Below are 21145 nucleotides of genomic sequence, written 5' to 3'. Positions count from 1 at the left end.
TTAGACCTAAAAAAGGAGTAATGACAAGGGCCTTTGACAGAAAATTTTGTTGATTGCAAAACATTTATTAACACCCTCTTATTTATGTGAATTCTTGGCTCTGGCCTATAGTAGGAAGGGCAGCACAGAGATGTTCTAGAATGTGGGAGGGGAATGGGAGGTCAAATCCAACTGGCTAAGGCAGGTGTCATTTCAGGATTCTGTGGGCTAGGAGTGCCTCAAGGACAAGGGCCATTCTTAATTCGTGGTCTGTAACTCTATATTGCCTAACTGCACCAAGTACTGGTGCAATAAACAGATGTTGATGATGATAATATTGTCGCTGAAGGGTTACACCTGCAACACAATGAGAAGCAGATGGGTGATCACAGACTTTGAGAGAATGGAAAATAACCTTTTTACTGAGTCAGTTGACCTACTACTGAAATATTTAAGCGCTTGATAGGTATCATTCAAGACTGCTGCCCTCTAGGAGTCAGTCTGCTCAAATAATAACAAACATTATACAAATCCAATGAAACATTTATTCCACTTGCTTAAACAGATTCTCTCTTACTAGGCAGTGTCTTAGGTTTAACAAATTTGAAGTGGATTATCAGAGCAAGGGGAATTCTTAGAAAGATTTCAGGGAAAGATTTCAGGAAACAAAAGTCTATATATTCTACCCTCTAAGTAAGGGAAATATCAATATTGTATTTATTTCTAATAAAAGGTGAATATCCAAGCAATAATAATGTTCCAGAAACTACTACTCATGCCACAAAGCAAGATCAAACATAGGTAAATGGAACTAATGACAAGACAGTGGACTCTATTTCCCCTCCTCAAATATCTAATCATCAGTGTAAATCATTTCACGTCTAGCCATTGAGCAGAGGAATTGCAGTAATTTTCCAGAGAAGGTTCATCAGAAAAAGCCAAATTGAAACCAAATTTTCCAAAACTTCGATTCTTTTTGAAGACGGCCAATTCCTGATAAAGATATCTACCCTAGGGATTGCCTTATAAAAATATCTACCCTAGGGATTGGATGAGATGTTAATAGATTATGTTGTTATTCTACTTTGTGGTTTGAAAATTAAGAGAATAACCAAAGAGGTTGTATGAATAGAAAATATAAAAATAGCACTTAGAGATCAACGAAAGCTCATTGGAGCAAACTTTGATGTAGGTAGGAAACAAAAAGATATCATGAGGAAAGAACAGCTATAAGAGAGAAAGCATTACTTGGAAAGTAAACAGGACCTGGGTAGAAGAGAAATCTTGCTGTACCGTGGGTACTGTGGGAATCACAACTGTATGATTAAGGAAAAGTACCTTTGTTTATACTGAAGTAATAGGGATTTTTAAAAGTCATTGTCATAGAAAAATACTATTTTAAGGTGCTAGGATACTATGAAATAGTCAGTTATGCACAATCTTTTTCTAAAGCTGATTTTAGAGAACATCTCATAAATTGAGACAACTCTTGTGCAAAGGAAACAGCTGGGAAATAAATGTTTCATCCTTCCAAATCGACAGAATACCATGCTCTATTCTTTCTCCCCTGCATCTGAGGAAGTGGTGTTTCTCCTTTCCTGGCTTTTTTTTTTTTTTTCACTTATGCTCTTGATTCCATTTTCATCTCCACATCTCTGAAGCCTTGCCCCATCAATGGCCCCTTCTCTCTGTGTGTGATCTTTGATTTTACCTTTTTTCTATCCCTTCCTTTCTCTTAACCCACATGCATGCTCTGGTTTCCTTACCCTCAAATTAAAACAAGCAAACAAATACACTCTTTTCTTGATTCACTGACTTCTTTGAGCTCTATTTCTCTTCCTCTGTCCCATAATTAAACTTCTCAACAATTTATACTTACCGTTTTGCAGTTTGCCTACCATCTCATTTTGCTTCCACTCCTTTCTTGTAACAAACTACATTCTAAGCAGGGGCTCCTAAGCTAGTATTCACCCACAAAAATTCAGGATTCTCAGAACTTGTGTCAGACAAAATTAAATTTTGATTTTCACTAACCTCTAAGTGAAATTTGACATGTCCCTGTATTATGAATATAGGCAGAAAATCACCATTGTATTAGCTGTGACTCTGTCACCAATAGGAATCACAGATATTTTCATATCACATAATTGTCACTGCATATATCTCAAAATAGCATTTACACTCATCACTACTTTAGAATTAGGGTAGCTATTAGGTTGTACATGATGGCAGTCTTCCTGTCTACAAGTGTTTAATCCACATGGATAGCCAACTACTGCACAATCCTGCACCTATTGGCCATCCAGCCACCAAACAGTGAAGTCACATGTTCTCACATTGGTGACCCAAGCATAACCCTATCTATAATTTATAACTGATCAACACACAGAAGCAAGTGAGCCAATGACTACCCCAAAGTTAATTATTTATTTTTTTTCATTAAAAAGTTTTTAGTGGGGAGGTAATTAGGTTTACTTATTTAGTTTTAGAGGAAGTACTGGGGATTGAACCCAGGACCTTGTGTATGCTAAGCATGCACTCTACCACTTGAGCTATACTCTCCCTCTCCAAAGTTTATTTTTATTAAAGTGTTTTTATTCAAGCTGAGCAACAACAACCTTCACACCCATATGTTTTTGGAAAATAAAGCCTAGTTTTAAATTGCCTGTATTTTAAGCGCATTGTCTTGTTATTCAGTACATTGATAAATTAGACATATATTACTATATCACCAAATTTTAAAATGTCTTGATAACTACATTTCTATATAATAGATTTCTTTTAAAAGCCTACTTATTTTATTTTATGAATTTAAACGCATTATTCTGAGAAGTTACGTCTAGGCCTTACCAGATTGCCAAAGGGTCTATGGAACAAAAAAGGGTTAAGAACCACTGCTCTAGAGGGTCGCAAATAACGCTACATCCAATGGCTTTTTCTCCCAATCGATAATGAGAACTGTTCTTGTTCTTCTGAGATTTCAGCTAAACTGCAGAATGATGAGAACTTCTTTTCTTTTCTTATTTCTAGAACTTTTTCTTCCATAGCCTCTGACACTGTTGACCATCCCCTACAACTTGTCAATCTCTTCTCCACTGGTGCACACGGTATTGCAACACCTTGATTTTCATATTTCTCTAGTTGTTTCTCCTTGGTCTCTCACACAGACTTCTCATTCTTCATCCCATCCTTCAGTTTTGAAACCTCAGAGTGATCTTTGACTTTTCCATCTCCTGCAAAGCTAATGTCAAATCAGTTTCCAAAACTTGTTAATTCTTATTAATAATGTCTCATACATATCTCTTATTTCTCATTATCACTGTCACCACCTTAGTCCAGGTCCTCAGTGCTTGGTTCCAAAACTACTAGAACAGCCTCCTAATTGGTATCCTTCACATAAGTCCCTCTCCCTTCTAATCTATCCAACACACATCTATCCAGTGTTTCCAGAATACTGTTTCTAATGCACCAGTTTGATTAGAAAATTCCCCCTCTTTAACTTTGCCTTCAAGGTTTTCTTCAGTGTAAACCTGGCTTGCCTTCAAGGTTTTATCAGGTTCTTTGGTCTAAGCAACAAAATTGGCTAATGAAAGAAAAAAAAAAGAAAGAAAAAAAATGAAATACTTATTGAAAGGACAGAGGGTACCTCACAGAATTGAAGGACCAACTGAAGAGGGCCAGGCTTAGAAGTAGCATAAACTAGGAAAGATTCAGAATTTCAAGTAGGAGAAGTGGATGAACCAACCGTTTTTCTCTCATTATTTTACTCTGCTCAAAACCCAAACTCCAGGAGAACATTAAATGGACCTAGCTTGGTTTACATGTCCATTCCTTAGCTAGGAAGGGTAGGACTCTTTGACTTAAATGTCTATCAAGACTATTCATATTAGAGGAAAATTAATTCTGCCACAGAATTTCTAAAAAGAGGTAACGCAGGCTAGACAGTGCTACACAATGTCCACTACAAAGGTTCTTTTCTTATAAAGCCCCAACATACTTTCCAGATGTCTCTTTACTTTCATACATGCTCAATGCTCCAGCCAAACTGCTCCACTCACATTTTCCATGGGTAACGCCTAGTACTTGTCTAAGTTTGTAACTTTGTTCATATCATTCCTTCCCTCAGGTAAGTCTTGGTCTTTCCTCTTCTGTTGAAATCCTGCTCACTCTTTAAGACCCCAAATTAAACATCCCTAAATCCTGACTGGATTTAGACAAAAATCATCTCTCATTTTGCGGCCTTTGTACTACCATTTTAGGGCAGTTATCTCAAACTGCCTGTATTGTGATTGTGTTTGAACAAGTCTTATCTCCCCTACTAGAATGTAATCTCTGTCGGAATAGAGAATCAACCTTCACCACAGGCTTTATATATAGTCGGCGGTCAATAAATACATTGGGGGGAGGGGCGAGGCGTTCGGGCGCGACGGCGGCGACGGCGGCGACGGCGGCGGCGGTGGCAGGAGCTGGCCTTGGGACTCGGGGTCTCAGGCTTCCGGATCTCGGGTGCAGAGGTGAGCGTCGCGTGCTGCTGCCCATCGGACCGGAGGTAACACCTCAGCCCCTGCGGCTGAGAGAGGCGGGGCCCGGCCGAGGGGTGGGGGCACTGGGCCGCGTCGGGACCCAGGGCCATGGCCTGGCTGAGGCGTCCGCGGTTCCCTGGGCTGGCCAGCTGCGTTTCTCCCTGTGCCACTCTGAACCCCATTCCTGCCGGGGACCTGGTCTGTCCCAGGGAGCCCGGCCTTCCCTACCTCTAGAGCCCCTGACGACAGCCCTGTGACGTGTCGCGCATTCTGACGTCACCCCTGGCGGCCGCCCGCCCCCGTCGGAGGAGGAGCGCCGTGAATGCGGGCCGCCAGGTGGAGGCGGCCGAGCTGGGAGGCGTTAATTGGTCCTGCTTTACTCACATTTGGGCTCCCAGCTCACCTGCAGCTCACCTTGGCGAGACGCCTCCAGAACAAAAAGGGGAGAGAAGAAGTGAGGCCGTGGTACACACACAGCCTGCATAAGGTTTACTTGCAGGTCCACAACAAATCCTGGACTAGCCCTCCTCAGTGAACTGATTGTTGCCTCTTCCGAAGGTTGCGACAATTGGTTTGAGAATTGGAAAAGGAATATGAATCAGGCCCACCGTTTCCTCCCTGAAAGTCTTAAGTCATTAACCACGATTGTTATCTGCTAGGCAGAAAGCCATTTTTAAACATCGGAGTATGGTTGATTTACAATGTTGTGTTAGTTTCTGGTGTACAGCATAGTGATTGGGTTATACAGATATATATTCTTTTTAATATTCTTTTTCATTATAGGTTATTATAAAATACTGAATGTACTTTCCTGTGCTATACAGTAGGACTTTGTTGTTTATTTTACATATAGTACTTTGTATCTGCAAACGTTAGTGAAATTAATTTTTAAATAAGAGAAACCTTTCAAAGTTACTATGGCACCCTAATATAACATTAATTCATTTTTGAGGCATATTTGAATTGGTCTTTGTTATATCATTTTTAATCTATGATAATAGAGAAGTTCTGGAAGTGAAAGTTGATGTGGCTGGTTAATTGATCAGGATGTCATGTAATGTACACTGGCTCTTTTGAATCAAGTGAATACAGTTTTGATTGTCTTTACATTTGTATGTCCATAATAAGTAATTCTATATGGGCAGAAAGTAAGAACACATTAAACCTTTTAAATACTTGTGTTTTATCATTCTAAAAAAGTTTTGTAAAGAACAAATGAATAAGTGAGTGAAAAAATGAAAGTAAATCTATAGTTTTGAGTTCCTGAAATACCAGCAAAATTGTATTGCATTTAGCAATACGAAATTGTGCCTCTGTTACAAGTATAGAGACATTCTAAAATTTGGCCAATAGATCAATGTGTTTCTTAATAAGCACTAACATGTCTGTTTGACTGATTAGATTTTTCATAATGAATCAACTTTTCCCACAAATCCACCAGTTATTTAACCGTCATCTCCCAAAACCTAAAGAAATGACTAAGGATAAATTAAGTCTCCAAATAAGATTTTACAAAGGAGTGTCCCTTCAACCTGTAGAAATGTTTTCTTCATACTCCCTGAAATATTACATAGACTATTGGAAGTTTTGCAACATCTGAGTCTCTGGATGCATGTTGTAGTGTGAGTTACTTTGCTTATGACTATATATAAAGGTTACATTTTTTTCTCTGAGATTTGTGTGGAACAACTACCCTACTGTAGAAGCATATTTTACAATGTTTGAATTGCATGTCTTATGTAAGTTTTTCAGCCTTTAGTTCTTCTTTTAATTGGTAATGATCTTTCTATCCCTTTATCCTGATGCCTAAAAAGTTTCCTATTATAAAGGATTAACAAAGAGTAGGGAGTTTAGAGCTGATTTGCAGTTGGCTATTACCAGAGTGAAAATTGAGAGGAACTGGGAGGTTCCCCTAATCATAGCAGGAATTACGTAGCCGTAGAAATAACATTGAAATAAACCTTTTGTAACAAAGATCATTCTCTTGAACCTCCCCAACTGGTTAGGGTTGGTTTCGACTGAGGTGGAGCTGGCTCTGCCATTACGTTGTTGTTATTACTGATAATTATTTTTACTGTGCCATGCAGTATCTACATGGTATTTTATAGCTTCACACAGAAAGACCAAGTCTCTTTCTTCCAGTTCTTGAAGTGTTACTTGGGGGAAATACTCAGGTGTGTGAAATTTTTTAAATTAGGAGTTCATGTTAATTTTTTATACACATCTCATTGTCCTGTTAAACTTCATAGCTATTTACTATGCATTTTTTCAAGATTTTCAGAGTCTATTTTTACACTTAGAAAAGTCCAATTATTTCTTTTTTTTCTGGCCACTTCTACTATGCACTCTTAATACTTAAAATGAAATATGAGACAAGACCTCCCAACACAAATCTTAACAGCTGCCCCAACATACATCTTACTTGGGGGGAACCAGTCTTCCTTCCTCCATTCAATTCATTCACTTGTCTGTTTATTCATTTATTCAAAAAGTTTCATTTGTTCTACCAGAAGGAAACAGAGGGATCTATTTTAGAAATTTCTAAGTTGCAAAATTTTTGTCAGATGACAACCAGATTTTGAGCAGTGTTCACTTGTGCTAATGCTTCAGTCAGTTAGATGGTGCTTGGTATTAGCAGACAATTAAGAGAAATACAAAACATTATAGCCTTTTCTATGAGAACATCCATGATCCACAAGGCTTATTTACATAGACAAATAAATTACTTAACACCAAAGTATTTCATTGTACTCAAGGTCAGACTAGAAATATTCCAAGTAGAGATGCTGAATCAGTGAACAAAATACCTATTATGAACCCTCAACTGACTCTAGGAATGTTACCAAAAGTATAAGGAAACCCCACATGAAAATATTTCAGATGGTTCATCACAAAATTGCCATTTTTGTGAGTCAACACCGCCCTGCTTAGTATTGAAGGATAAAGATAGACCACAGCATTACATTTTTCATGGCTGGCTTATTAGAAATGTCAAGATGCTTTTGTAGTGTGTATTTACGTATCTATTACGTTAGGAACAGTTGAATTTAAAAGAACTGTTCTGCTTCAAGATTCCGTCCTCCTCTCTCTCTCTCCATAGATAAATAGACATAGGTATATAGATATAGATGTGTATACATGTAATTTGCCAGTGTGGTTATTCATTACTTCCTGGGTTTTCTCTACATATTCTCTAGGCACATAAAGCCTAAGATTAAATACAAATTACAAGGTTTTAGAAATCATTGTTTTAATCTCCTTGATGAAGACATCTAAATTCTCTGAAAGGATTACATTTCCTTATAGCAATTTGATGCCTCTAATTAAATCTTACAGGAGAATTGTAGACTATTCCAATATATTATATATTAAGTTTTAAAATGTAGGCTCATTATGCTATTTTATTTCTGTGATATATTGTATATTATTTATAAACTAGTATTTTGAATCTGTGTGATTGGATTTGGGTGTTAAAATACAAATTTTAACTTGATTTGATTTATAGTTCCCTGACCAAATTCCCCTCAGGTTTACCAATGTCATAAGTAGAAAATCATGAATTCTCTAAAATGTTATAGTGGATTTTGCATATTATTGCTGGATTAGATGAAGAGGTAAAAGTTTATAAATCTTGTGGTATTTCATAAGAAGTTACATCCACAGTTTTCTTCTTATAGAGAAATTTAAATTATTCTTGAAAAAAAGAGAAGCTTTTTATTTACAATGGAGATACTTTACTACAACCTAATTCCCAGTACCAGTTCCCATCACAAGATATTTGAAATAAAGATCTCAATTTCATTGCTCAGCATGTGAGTAAAACTAAGTTTTCATGAATGTCAGACACACCCAACTAAACCAGTTTTGAATTTGTACACACTTGCATTGCTCAGATTGACAAGTAACTGCATGCTCTAGTCTCTAGTACATTTGTGAGTCATTAAGAATTTTTGAAAAAGACTTCTAGAAATCCACCTTGTCAGCACAGATGATAATTAGGAAAGAAATGTAATTGATTTATTCAAAAGTCAGATCACTTAAAATTACATCCCATCTTTATAATCAGTTACACTACTTCAAATATACTGGCCTATAAGGAATAAAATGCTTTTTATCTCCAACAGTACCAATGATTTTACCATTAAGTAGAATAATTGATTTCAACAGTAAACTTAGACATCGCCCTTAAGCCTCTCCAAAAAAAATTTTCATTGTGTAGTTAAACTAAGCAACCAATTTTGACTCCCAAATCCTCTAAGCCACTGAGTTTGGGGGTAATTCTACAAGGTATGTTGAGTACAGGAAAACTACACAGAAGCAAGCAAGATGATTTGAAAAACTATTAACACCTCACAAGTTTTTGTTCACCAAGTTGTTTTGCAAATGAAAATGGATTGGAGAACATTATTGAAATGATTATCCATTGGTTTCTACTGAGAAAAGAAAAGATAGCACAAGATAATGGGATAAAGCTTCTCAGAGGTCTGGGCACATTCCATCCATCCATTCATCTGTTCATTAATTTATTTATTTATGGAGCAAACATACTGTGTGCTCCATCTCTGTATGATTTCCCGTTCTAGGTTTTGAGAACATCCTGGTAAGAAAAACTCAACAGTTACAATACAGTGTGGTAAATGTTATGATGTGTTTAAGTATGGGGTGGTATCGAAGCATGCAGGAGGAGACTTTAACCTAGACTTGAGAGGTTGAGAAAGGCATTTTAAAGAAAGTAACAGATGTGAAGCCAGGAGAAATGAAATGAGTTGGGTGTTTCAGATGGAGGGAGCAAGCAGTGTATACAAAGGACCGTAAGATGTGATTCTGAAACCTAGAATTCATTATTCACTGGGTTTTCTCCACATGTTTATAGTCTCTAATAATGCCTAAAACTCTCCTACTCTTTTTTCTTGTGGTAGATCTCAGTTGGCTAATTGTATTTTTTTTTAAATCTTAAGATGAAAATGCAATCGCAACAAAATGCCTGTCAATACAGAATACAGAGAAATGTTTCAAGGGAGGGAACCAACATTCATGAAATGTATATTCTTTCACAGGGTACCCCAATTAATTATGAACAATACACAGGAGCTGGAGTGTAAGAAAAGTTGTTTAAATCAGAGAAGGTGACTTACTAGACCAGATATTAACCAGATCATTTTCAGTGTTCTTGATGCCATTGTCTAGTACTCCTTCAAACAAATTTTCAAGTGACTGATAAGATCGCCTGTCTAACTTGTCCAAGTCACCTAAGCATTTCCATTTTCAGCCACGTTGGTTGCCGAATAACTTCAGAATAGCTTTAGAGGAGAGGCAGAGAGGAGAGAGGACAGGGGAATCGTCTGACCCAAGTGCATTCAGCCTTTCAATATGATTCATTCTACCTGGCGTATCTATTGAAGTAGCTATAGATGTTTTTATTGGAAAATAAAATGTTGTTCCATGCACTATCTTCCTGATAAAAAGCATTTACTATATTTTTATATGAATGATACTTGTTAAATGTCAGCAGTGGGTTGAGATCCAGGCTCAGCCCAAATAATTTCACCCCTAAAAGCTTGAATCTTCTTGCCACATAGTTTCTGTAACTGAGTGCCCTGAGTGAAAGCTGCATGAGTGGTTCTATTGTCACAAGATAATCCTTTATCCTCCAAGCATCTTCTCGCAAAACACCTACTTGTTCAGTAATAAAACACCAGCTACTTCATTTACTTACCATTAGAAAATCTTGTTCTGAACTGTTTGAAATCTCTAGGGAGGGAATTAGATGCTATCAATGGAATTCCTTTTGCCATAATGTGGGACCATCTGGGGAAGGCCTATGGTTATTGTGAAGACATGTTAGGAGACCCAAGCATTTATATGAGTTATTTTACATTTTTGGTTAATAATTTTGTATTTATATTATGGGTATGTGCAATCAATTCGGCCTTTACGTTCCTCAAGTAGTTTTAAGACAACGCTAAATGCTGAGGCAAGTTTGAAAAAAAAAAAGATAACTGCTTGAATTTTGGAAGGGTTGTTTGGAGGAGTTGTTAGAGTGGAATGAATTTAGTTGGAATCAGTCTTATCTATAAACCAGACAAATGCATTTTTTCTTTATGAGAACTTTGATGAAGAGTTTAATAACATGAACAAGTAATCAAGTTGCTGCCTCTCCACAAATTATTATAATAACATCTTCTATCATAGTTACACAGAGACATTTCCCTAGACACTCAAACTGTACCAACGTTATCTAATTTAAAACCTGAAAACTCCATTGACACAATGAGCACTTAGGAGTTAATGTCAAATAATTCTTTGTGCGGCTTTCATAAAGATGGCCACAAAAAAGGGAATTGAAAAAAAAATCCAGGAGAATAAATTTGGAGACAAACTTCAGATCTCAAAATGGAATAGCTGTGAGACAGCAAACTGTGGTATAAAGAGCATTAAGTGGGAGCCATGAATCCTGGGTTCAAGTCTTGGCATTGCTACTAATCAGCTGCGTGAATATGGGCAACTTACTTAATTTCTGTTGGCCTCCATCTATAAAGTGGCAGGATTGGAATAGATTACCCCTAAGGTCTCTTCCTGATCTTATAGACTCTGATCCATCTATTATCTTTTTTGAGGGCTTGAGTTGTTCTAATTCTTCTTGAAACATTAAATGAATAGGGCTTTATTTACTGTCATGTTTTATAAATTGTAAGAAGATGTTTCTGTCCTGAAAATGGGTAGTGGGGCAAAGGATACTTTAAGGGACATTGCTTTAATTTATATAAAATACAACATTGCAATATAAATTTTTTTTTGCAATGTACTTCTCGGTAAGTAAAATTTCCACACGGCTTTGGCTTACTTAAATCCTTTCGTATTCTAGATATGGGTATGAGAGGATTAATAGTGAAAGCAAACCTATTCCTAGTTTGTTAACCAAATACCATGCCTAACCCCTTTCTCCAGCAACCATTAGGGAAGGGCTGGTGTCACTTCGCATTTATGCCCTATTAACATGTACACGCGTGCACCTGCACACACACACACACACACACACCCTACAAGCACTTTGGCACCTAGATCTGAATGATAAAGGTTTCTCTTTCTCCCTCGTCTCTCCTTTCCTCCCTCTCTCTTTTTCCATCCCATCTTTCTTACAAGCACAGGTTTGTGAAGGTTGGGGAAGGGTAAGCCCACAAAGAAGCAGTTAACTGATGAAGCAACAAGGGAGCAGTGCCCTCAAAATAGCCATTCAGCTATCTGACTTGAGGGCGCCATTAACAATTAGAATCTGTTGGTAGAAGTGTCTGCAGAAACAAAAAATGCAGTCTTTGGCAGCACTTGGTAAATGACAGAAAACAGAATAAAGTATTTGGTTCTTCAAAATAGGCGCAAAATTGCACAAGTTGAAACATGATCAATTATCCTCACTAGAATATATCAAAAGAATAACAACATGGTCTCAGAAGATAATCTAGTTTGATAGGAGTTAGGAAATTTTTCTCTTTATTTTTAAACAGTTTCTTTTTAATTTTTTTATTGAAATATATTCAGTTTACAATGTGTTAGTTTCTGGTGTACAGCATAATGTTTCAATCATACATATATATATAGTCCTTTTCATATTCTTTTTCATGATAGATTACTACAAGATATTGAATATAGTTCCCTGTGCTATACAGTATGAACTTGTTGTTTATCTATTTTATATATAGTAGTATTTGCAAATCTTGAGCTCTCAATTTATCCCTTCCCACCCCCTTTCCCGCATAACCATAAGTTTGTTTACTATGTGAATCTGTTTTGGTTTTGTAGATAAGTTCATTTATGTCTGCTTTTTTTTTTTCTAATTCCACATATGTATGATATCACATGGTATTTTTCCTTCTCTTTTTGACTTACTTCACTTAGAATGGTCTCCAGGTCCATCTATGTTGCTGCAAATGGCATTATTTTATTATTTTTTATGGCTGAGTAGTATTCCATTGTATAAATATACCACAACTTCTTTATCCAGTTATCTGTCGATGGACATATAGGTTGTTTCCGTGTCTTGGGTATTGTATATAGTTCTGCTGTGAACATTGAGGTGCTTTTATCTTTTCAAATTAGGGTTACTTCTGGATATATGCCCAGGAGTGGTATTGCTGGATCATATGGTAAGTCTATTTTTAGTTTTTTGAGGAATCTCTATACTGTTTTCCATAATGACTGCAGCAAACTACATAATAAAAATGTTAATGATTGATTTAAACTGAGATTTGCTAGAGAAGCCTGATTCCCACTATTGTGAGTAAAATTTTGAGAGGAAATCTTGAAAAAAAAAATCTATAGCATCCAGACCAATGCTTTGCATGCAGTAGGCTCTCAAATATGTATGTCAATGTAAGGATTACATTTAGAAGTTTAAAAGTTGAAAAAATAGTCAGAGTCTAGTCTAAATTTCCTCATTTTACAAATGGAGAAACTGAGGTTCAGAGAAGTAAAGTGACTTGCCAAAGTTCATGTAAGTTTATTCATTGAATTTCTTATGTGAAAGATATCAAAGGCAGTGTTCTATCAATATTGGTTCTAAAAGATGATTATATAATTAATAGATGCATGTTGTAATTATGGAAAGTTATGAAGAGCCTTGCTACAAAAGAGCTCACTAATGCAATTATATAATTACAGGGATAAGTACTTTCCAGTGATGGTTTCTTAAAGAGAGAGAATGTACTTGTGGCCAGTAATATCTATTCTGAACAAAATATTTCTCTTAAGCTAGAAAGGGAAACAATAAAATTAAGCCATATAATTGGGCATATCTCTCCATTAACTGCTATAAAAAGTTCACTTTGTTTAAGTATTTCAATTTTAAATCAAATACCAAAGGTTTGATCCCCAAGAAAATATGGGGAGAAAAGGGCTAAAAAACTTAGCAGTCACCTGACCTTTGGCTCTGAGGTCCTCAAGGTTTATTAATAATTAGCTTAATTCACGCCACTTAATTTATCCACCACTACAATGTGCATTTGTCCACCTGAGCAAAATGATAACAGCTAACGTTTATCAAGTGTTTACTGTTTGTCAGACACTAATCTTTATGCATACCTCGGTTAATTCTCACATCAGTTTTATGAGATTAGTCACTATTATTGTCAGTTTATTGTTATATATGAGGAAATTGAGGCACCAAGAGAATAATTGGTCCAAAGTTACACAGCTCATAACTAGTAGTGCTCAGAATTAAACCTAAACAGTCTATCTCCAGCACTTCCATATTTAACCATTTATGTGAATAAACTAGAGATACGTGTAGAAACTAGCTTTTATTTTCTGTTCACTTCCTAATATACTGGGCTTTCGTGATAAATTAAAAAATAAACAAATGTATAGGGAAATGTTCCTTTACACTGTAAATTGTGGAAAGAGTAAAGAATCGTGGTCAAAGAGAAAGACTATCTTCCTCCAAAATGACATTTTATCATGAAAAGAGTGAAATTATAAATTTTAAAAAATCAGAATATTAATCTCTTCATCTACTGTGAAGCTCAGAGTTTCTAAAGCAGAAAAATGTTTTCACTTCAAAAATGATTTATTCATCTGGATGGGAAAAATAAGGTTAGAACAATTGAACATTTGGTATTATTTAGTGAACTAAGCTAAATCAAAGCATCAGACACTTGACAAGATTGTACAAGAAATATAAAGAGAAAACCCCACATAGAATCTATGATCTTTTACAATGGTCTTTACTTATAGTACAAGAGGAAAAAATATACTAAGAAAATTAACAAAGAAAATTTCTCCCCTTGCCATCTTAATTTTGCCAATTAAGAGCACAAAATACTCAAGCATGTTAAAAGCGCTCATTTACATATAAAATATTTGTACTAATTATAAAATGTTCTCATTTATTCATTCAATTAAGTTAAATGAGCTAATGCATAATAAGGCACATTCTAAGATACAAATACATTATAAGATTTAAAAAATAAAACAATACTGGAGAACCTTTTCCTAGTAACTTTGTTGAAAACCTCTCTATTTGCATGCCTGAGATTAAGAAGTTATGGTAAATTTGTCCCTATTATTTCCTACATTCAGAGGCTAGTGGAAATATCTATCCTTTCTTCCTCCCTCTGTGGTTCTTTTGGCCTTCTGAAGCAGCTTGATCCTAAGGCTTTGGTCTGTCAACTCAACTAACTTATTCTTCCTGTTACCTCTACCTGAGGTGTTTGTTTGCAAGTGAATTAAGATGATTAAATACCTGTTAAATAGGGATAAGCTACTTTCTGGCTACAGAAGACTCCTATGGTACACTTGGGTGGCTCTTATTTAGATGTTGCTCTAAAAAGTGTCCTCTCTTCCAGTTCATCCTTGCCTTCCAAGTGAGACCCAAACAATTAAAAGTGACTGCAAAGCCTGCTGAGGAATTCGGGTCAGAGTGCTGAGGCTTCAAACCAGCTCTTCATTTAACTTTTTCAAGTTTCAGTTTTTCTGTCTAAAAAATAGAGGTCTTGATAATATCTACTGGATAGATTTTTTTGTGAAGCTTAAATGTGAGAAGATAAATGTGAAAATATTTAGGACCATGCCTGGCACATTGTAAATGCTCAATATACTTTATGTAAAAATATAAAATAAGAAAAAGTAAGGTGCAGTTCCCTGTTGACATGGAGCCTATAATCCAGTCGGGAGACATTTCTGAGCACAGTATTCATAAAAGAACAAAATAAAAGTGATGGTTGAAATAGTATAAAGTGCTGGGGAAGTGGGGGAGGGAGAGAGAAATATTCTAAGTTGTAAGTAAGCAGACGATTTCTTAAAAATCATCAAAATGAATCTGAGCATTTATATGTTGTTCATCTATTTTCCCAGACAAATCCTGTCTTCATAAATAAATTTCATTCCAACTTCCACAAGAATCAATGCATATTTTGAATTTGAGGAGTATAAAATAATGTACAACTTTACTGTATTTTGAAAGCTGAAACTTGTTGGAATAATATTATTTTATCATGATATTACCTTAAACTTTTCCTGAAAACAGAAGGTAGTGGCAGAGTGATTTGAATGTGCAGTAGGCATATGGAAAATAATGTCACTAATTGAAATGCTCTTTTTCCCCTTGAACTAGCTCTTCACCAAAATATAAAATTTTATGCATTTTGTTGAAACAGTTTCTTCATCTAAACATCTGGAGAACATGCAGTTGAAAACAGCTGAAACCTAGCATTGGTGTTTGATTTGCAACAGAAGTGTAATTGTGCCTCCTCTTTTGAGATATACGTGTATACAATATCTCTTTGTATGTAAAACCCATATATTTATTTTTTAAGTGATGCTGTTGATTCACAGAAATCATTTAGTCGTTTTATCTACTCTTGACTATAATTATTTGTTATCTCAAAACAGGTACCTTAGAAAAAGATGACAGTAATATCTGAAATTAATTGTAAACTGAAGTTATAAAATGTAACACCATATAACTTATTTTGAATATGTTTGGGAAATGCATCAGTTGGTAAACACTGAGCTGAAAGTGGATCTCAGTGTTTAGGTCCTTTGGAGATATGGCGAAAAGTTTGAACCAATACATTGATAATTTATTGGGTTTCCTTGCCTAGGAAGGACTCAAGTTCAAGGAGTGACCCTTTGTTTAGTAAATATGCTTTTTGCAGAAGTAGTACTTGGCGCGTGTCTTGGGCCGTTAATCAACTACCTGATTTGATGCTACAATTACAGCCCTATATCCATAGCAGCTGGTCTGTGCAAGGTCCATACCTGAACACTAGAAGTTTTATTAAGAACAGTTGACCTTTGGAAAGCAGTACTAAAAATTTCCGGTCTAATGTTGCATGTTCCTCTAACTGAAAATGAGAGAACAAAAATTTCAAAGTTAACAAATAGCTCTGAAGAGCCCATCTCCACATTGTGACTGGTCTTTGTGACCTTTCCAATCCTAAGACCACCTGACATTACTACAATGAGATAGTAATTTAGCATGATGTCCAACTAGTCAATGGTAAAAAAATTGTGGGTGGGAAATAGGAAATCATGTTTCTGAGACCATTCTACTAAATCAGTGTACAAATTGTTTAAGTATAAAAATGTTTGAAAAAAATAAGGGTTTCTCAAAAATAATTCATTTCTAGTGACAGTCACAGGTAACCAAAACACTACACCCATTTCACTTTCCTACCCAGCATCCCTCACCTCAGCATTTGACTGCATCCAAATCTGGATGCAATGTTAATGTGTTATTTTTATTTTTGCCTTTTAAAATTCTGTCTCTTAGGTTTGACTGTTAAATCATATATATTTATTGCTGCTATCACTTTCACACTAACAATGAATTAAAAAAACACATTGTATTGATTGTATCATAAGGCTCAGTTTATTTTCATAAAATTTACACCAAGTAGGAGTCCATAAACCTCCAGGCTTTTGGCCTCAGTGAAATAGTTTAGCATCGATAATCGGCCATTGGAATAAGTTACAAGACTTGAGTGCCCTCAGACTTTGCCAGTGATTCATTCTGTAACCGTAAGTAAATTGCCTAGTTACTTTGGTAGCTTGAAAGTGAGATTCCTCTTACCCTACATGGACGCTTCATGAATTAAACAGAAAGTGTTGCAAAGATCTTTGGGAGAAGTATTCTATGAATACATAGGGTATTATTTTTCCCTTTCTCTCAACTCCATTAGGCACAGCCCGCTACTTCCCAATTGCTGTTGGTTGTAAATGGCTAGGGGATTTTTATAACATTTGCTGAGAACTTACTCTTTGCCAAGCACTGTGCTTGGAACTTTACATGCATTATCTCACTTATTCCCACGATAGCTTTATGAGATGGATATTTAATTACAGGGCCATGGCAGCAGGCAAAGAGAAAATACTCCAAATTGCAACATATTGCAGAGTAAAATTGTGAAGGAAGATCTTGATCTTTAATGACTTTTTGCATTTTTTGGTTCTGGATAGCAACATCACCACAGGCTCCAGAACCGAAAATACCGAAGTATAAATGACGATTAACAATTAAAAATTGCTACCTCTTCCCAGGGAATTTACATTTCAAAGGGAATAAACTTTAAACTAAAGAAATCATACTATCAATGACATTTTCAATACCGTATAGTATGGACACTTTGCAGAAGATACCAAGAAGTACAGGCAGAGCAAGAATCACATTATATTATAATTATTCACTGTTGTTGAAATTAATTTTTCAGGGAAATTGCTATAAATAGTCTGTCTCCACAATAGCCCAAAAAGTCTTCTTATTTTCAACTACTGAGTTGCATTAGAAATATGGGGTGGACATGAAAGGGTTGATTGCTTAATAGTTAATGTTGAGACATGCCTGAGGCAAGATTCCTGTCTCTTAGGAACACATATTCTGAGGAATTTGGTTCTTCACACTCAATAACCTTCAATTTATCTAAAATCTGAAAAGAACATGCACATTCCTCATCCTCAGCCGGGAAGGAAGTTGCAGCAGCAGTAAAGCTATGAGCAACAAAAAAGTTGTGTTCTGGAACTTCCTTAGGAAATCTATCCCTATGCTCACTCACCATGTTCTCCAGACTAGTCCCCACCTGCTCCCGCTTAAGCTTCACATTTCTTGTCCATAGTCTAGAGAAATCGCTTTTGCATGGTATGACGGTTGGCATCTAATGGCTCAGTTCACATTACAAAGTCATTCATAAGTGTGTACATTACAGGCTGTAAACATACCTTAGGAATTATTTAAAACAATTTGGACATTATTTCCCACTTTACGTATTTCCAGTATACACACTCACCAGGAAGTCATTAGCTTTCATATCCACATATTTAACATCTCTGTTTGCACAGTCTGGTGTGATAGTCTGGAAAACTTGATATGCCTGATTTGAGAGTATGACTAAAACAAAATGTCTAGACTTCATATTGTTTGCACTTAATTATGGAAATATTGTCTTAAATTCACTTTAGAAAAAAGCATAGGTGATTTGATTCATATATGCTTACTAATAGCAATGGCTACTAGCATAATATCATGTCATGTGATCCTCACAAACAAATAATCTGCTTGAAGTTGCTTCGACCCTAAATTATTTATCAGTGAAGATGCCCACAATACTGGGTTTCAGAGAATTCCCTTTAACCACTATCTATCTTTGATTCTAAAGTCCATATAATTTATTGACCACTTTGTAACAGAAGCAGTACCAAAAACACCCAAGAGGAGGAATTCTGATTACGAGAGAGACACCACTGAATCTTCTTGAGTTCAGAAACAGATACAGCTAGGCAGAGAAAACAGTGAAGTGTAAGTATTGGTCATTAACTGAGATAATGTCCACATCACAGCACTCATTCAGACTTCTCCATTTGGAATAGTGGTTTGAGCTATTATCTAGTGTTGAGCAAATTGATGTTGTGCACTTCCTTTGATTTCAGTATCAGAATCATCAAAATGACATAGCCAGATGTTGTCATAAAATGGATAGAAATAATTCATGAGGTGCTCAACTGGGAGTCAAGTTCTAATAATTATTAATAAAATATTTCCATTGTATAGTGCATTTCAGTGAAAAAGAAAACATTTATGTGCATTATCTCTTTTAATCCTCAGCACAGTTCTCTAAGGTTTGTCTTGTCTTCCTTTTATGGATAAAGGAACAGAAGCTCAAAGAGACTAGGGAACTAACTTGAGAGCTGTGCTTCAAGCTCAGTCCTCCTAACAAGTCTTAAACTTTGTCCTTTACCTTTACAGCTCTGCCTTCCTATCCCAGTACTGATGGTAACTCCCTCAGATCACTTAGCCCCTTTGAATCTAATTTTTTTCCACCTGCAAAATTTGCTATGGAGTGTGGAAAGTAAGAATTGAATCAGTGGTTTGAACATGTGCACCAAGGATTCTTTGAGGTAGGAGTCAGGGAGAAGTACATGAATTCATCTGTCTATTGAACATAGTTGGTGTGGTACATAAATAACGCATTGTGATATGTGTATGTAAATGCTGTTGAGATTAATAAAATGCACATTCACTCAAAACCAGTATTGAATCCATTATAGCTTTTTATTATTATGTATTTTCTCAATCTACAGCTACTAAAAGTGCCACCAGTATCTTGGGAGAGCCACCACATTTTGCAATGTTAAAAAGGGTGTCTATACTCAGAAAGGTTGGGAACCTCTAAACTAGATGATCATCAAAACACCTTTGCACTTGAAAATTCTATGAAATTGTTACTTAAACCAATCCTTGTTCGGTCATTAAGACAGAGTAGGACTGATTGTGATCCAACTGGCTAAATACTGATTGACCCATATAGCACAATCGATCTTGAGTAATCATGTAAAGCCAGCTTTAGTGTATTTTCATCCCTAAGAAACTAATCAGGGTAGGGTAGGGGATTTAATAGAACAGTGGTTTCAAAACAGGAATATGTCATTATCTTCATAATATCCATTAATGTTTATTATCTTGTGATCCTGAGTTGTGGTGGGCTAAGTCCAGTTAATTATACTGGTACTAGCATTTTAGGGGCTTGTAATATAAGGTCTTTATTACTCTGTTGTCCTCTATCCCTTTTGAGATATGTCTAGAATATGACCATTTCTCACCACTTCTTCTGGTCCAAGCTGCCAAAATCTCTTCTGTAATATTACACCTTACAAATTTCCTTTCTTCTGCCCTTGTCCCGACAATGGTGTGTTCTCAACAACCACTCCAGAGTAACTTCTTTTTAAATTTTTAAAATTTTTTCTTTAATTCTTTTTTTTTTTTGAGGGGGAGGAGGTAATTAAGCTTATTTATTTGTATTTTTTAATGGAGGTACTGGGGATTGAACCCAGGACCTCAAGCATGCTAAGCATTCTAACACTGAGCTATACTCTCCTGCCAGCGTAATTTCTTTAAAACAGGAATCAGATCACATCATCCCCTTCGCACAACTCTCCAATGACGTTTCATACCATGCAAAATAAAAATCAAAGTCTTGCAACTAGTCAAATGTCCTCATGATTTTCCCCTTAGCATTGACCTCTCTGTTGTATTACTCTCTCCCTCCACATGGTCGTTAGGTTTCACTTGTGCCTACCCCCATTTCTGGAACTTTAGTTTCCAGGAGGTGATGATTACTTTGTGTGGATTCTCCATAGCTACCCTACAATAAGTTATAGTGGTCTGAACAAGTGAGGGTACTTCCTAAGTACAGCAGCTCATATCTCAGGGCAGGGCGTGAACTCTTTGATAAGAAAGTTCTCTTAGCAATGGCTTGACTACAAGCGAATCTGACTCCCCAGGTTACCAAGTACTGATAAAATTACCTAACAAGTCTCACCTGTTTGTCATATCCCAGGCACCATCATTGTTTCTCAGGCACCTTCAACTTTTATGTTGACTTTTATTGTTTTATGATTTGAGGGTCACGACTACTCTGAAATTCAGGGAAATCTGACAGACATAATGAATAACATGAGTCTTAATTTTATGCTTGGATATTGCACATTGTTCACTCTGGCATGTATAAGAATTAGGAACAAGTTACAACACGCGCTTAATTATGTGCCATGCAAACACATTACCAGGGCAGTTTCTGTAGGCACGGCTCCAGTAACAACGTGAGTTCATACTAAAGCATATTTACTACAACACAGTGAAGTGTGAGAAAGAAATTCCA

General features: G+C 36.1%; 1 protein-coding gene across 1 annotated transcript in view; it reads left to right on the top strand.

Annotated features, from left to right (window-relative positions):
• LOC116661873 overlaps positions 1–21145 on the top strand; it is a 119165-nt gene that overhangs the window by 45090 nt on the left and 52930 nt on the right. Inside the window, exon 2 of the mRNA XM_032474683.1 lies at positions 4302–4493. Within this exon, the coding sequence (XP_032330574.1) occupies positions 4302–4493 (192 nt within the window). The remainder of the gene's footprint in view (positions 1–4301; positions 4494–21145) is intronic.

Source organism: Camelus ferus, chromosome X (assembly GCF_009834535.1).
Source record: "Camelus ferus isolate YT-003-E chromosome X, BCGSAC_Cfer_1.0, whole genome shotgun sequence".
NCBI lineage: Eukaryota > Metazoa > Chordata > Mammalia > Artiodactyla > Camelidae > Camelus > Camelus ferus.
This window is presented reverse-complemented; position numbering and strand designations above follow the sequence as displayed.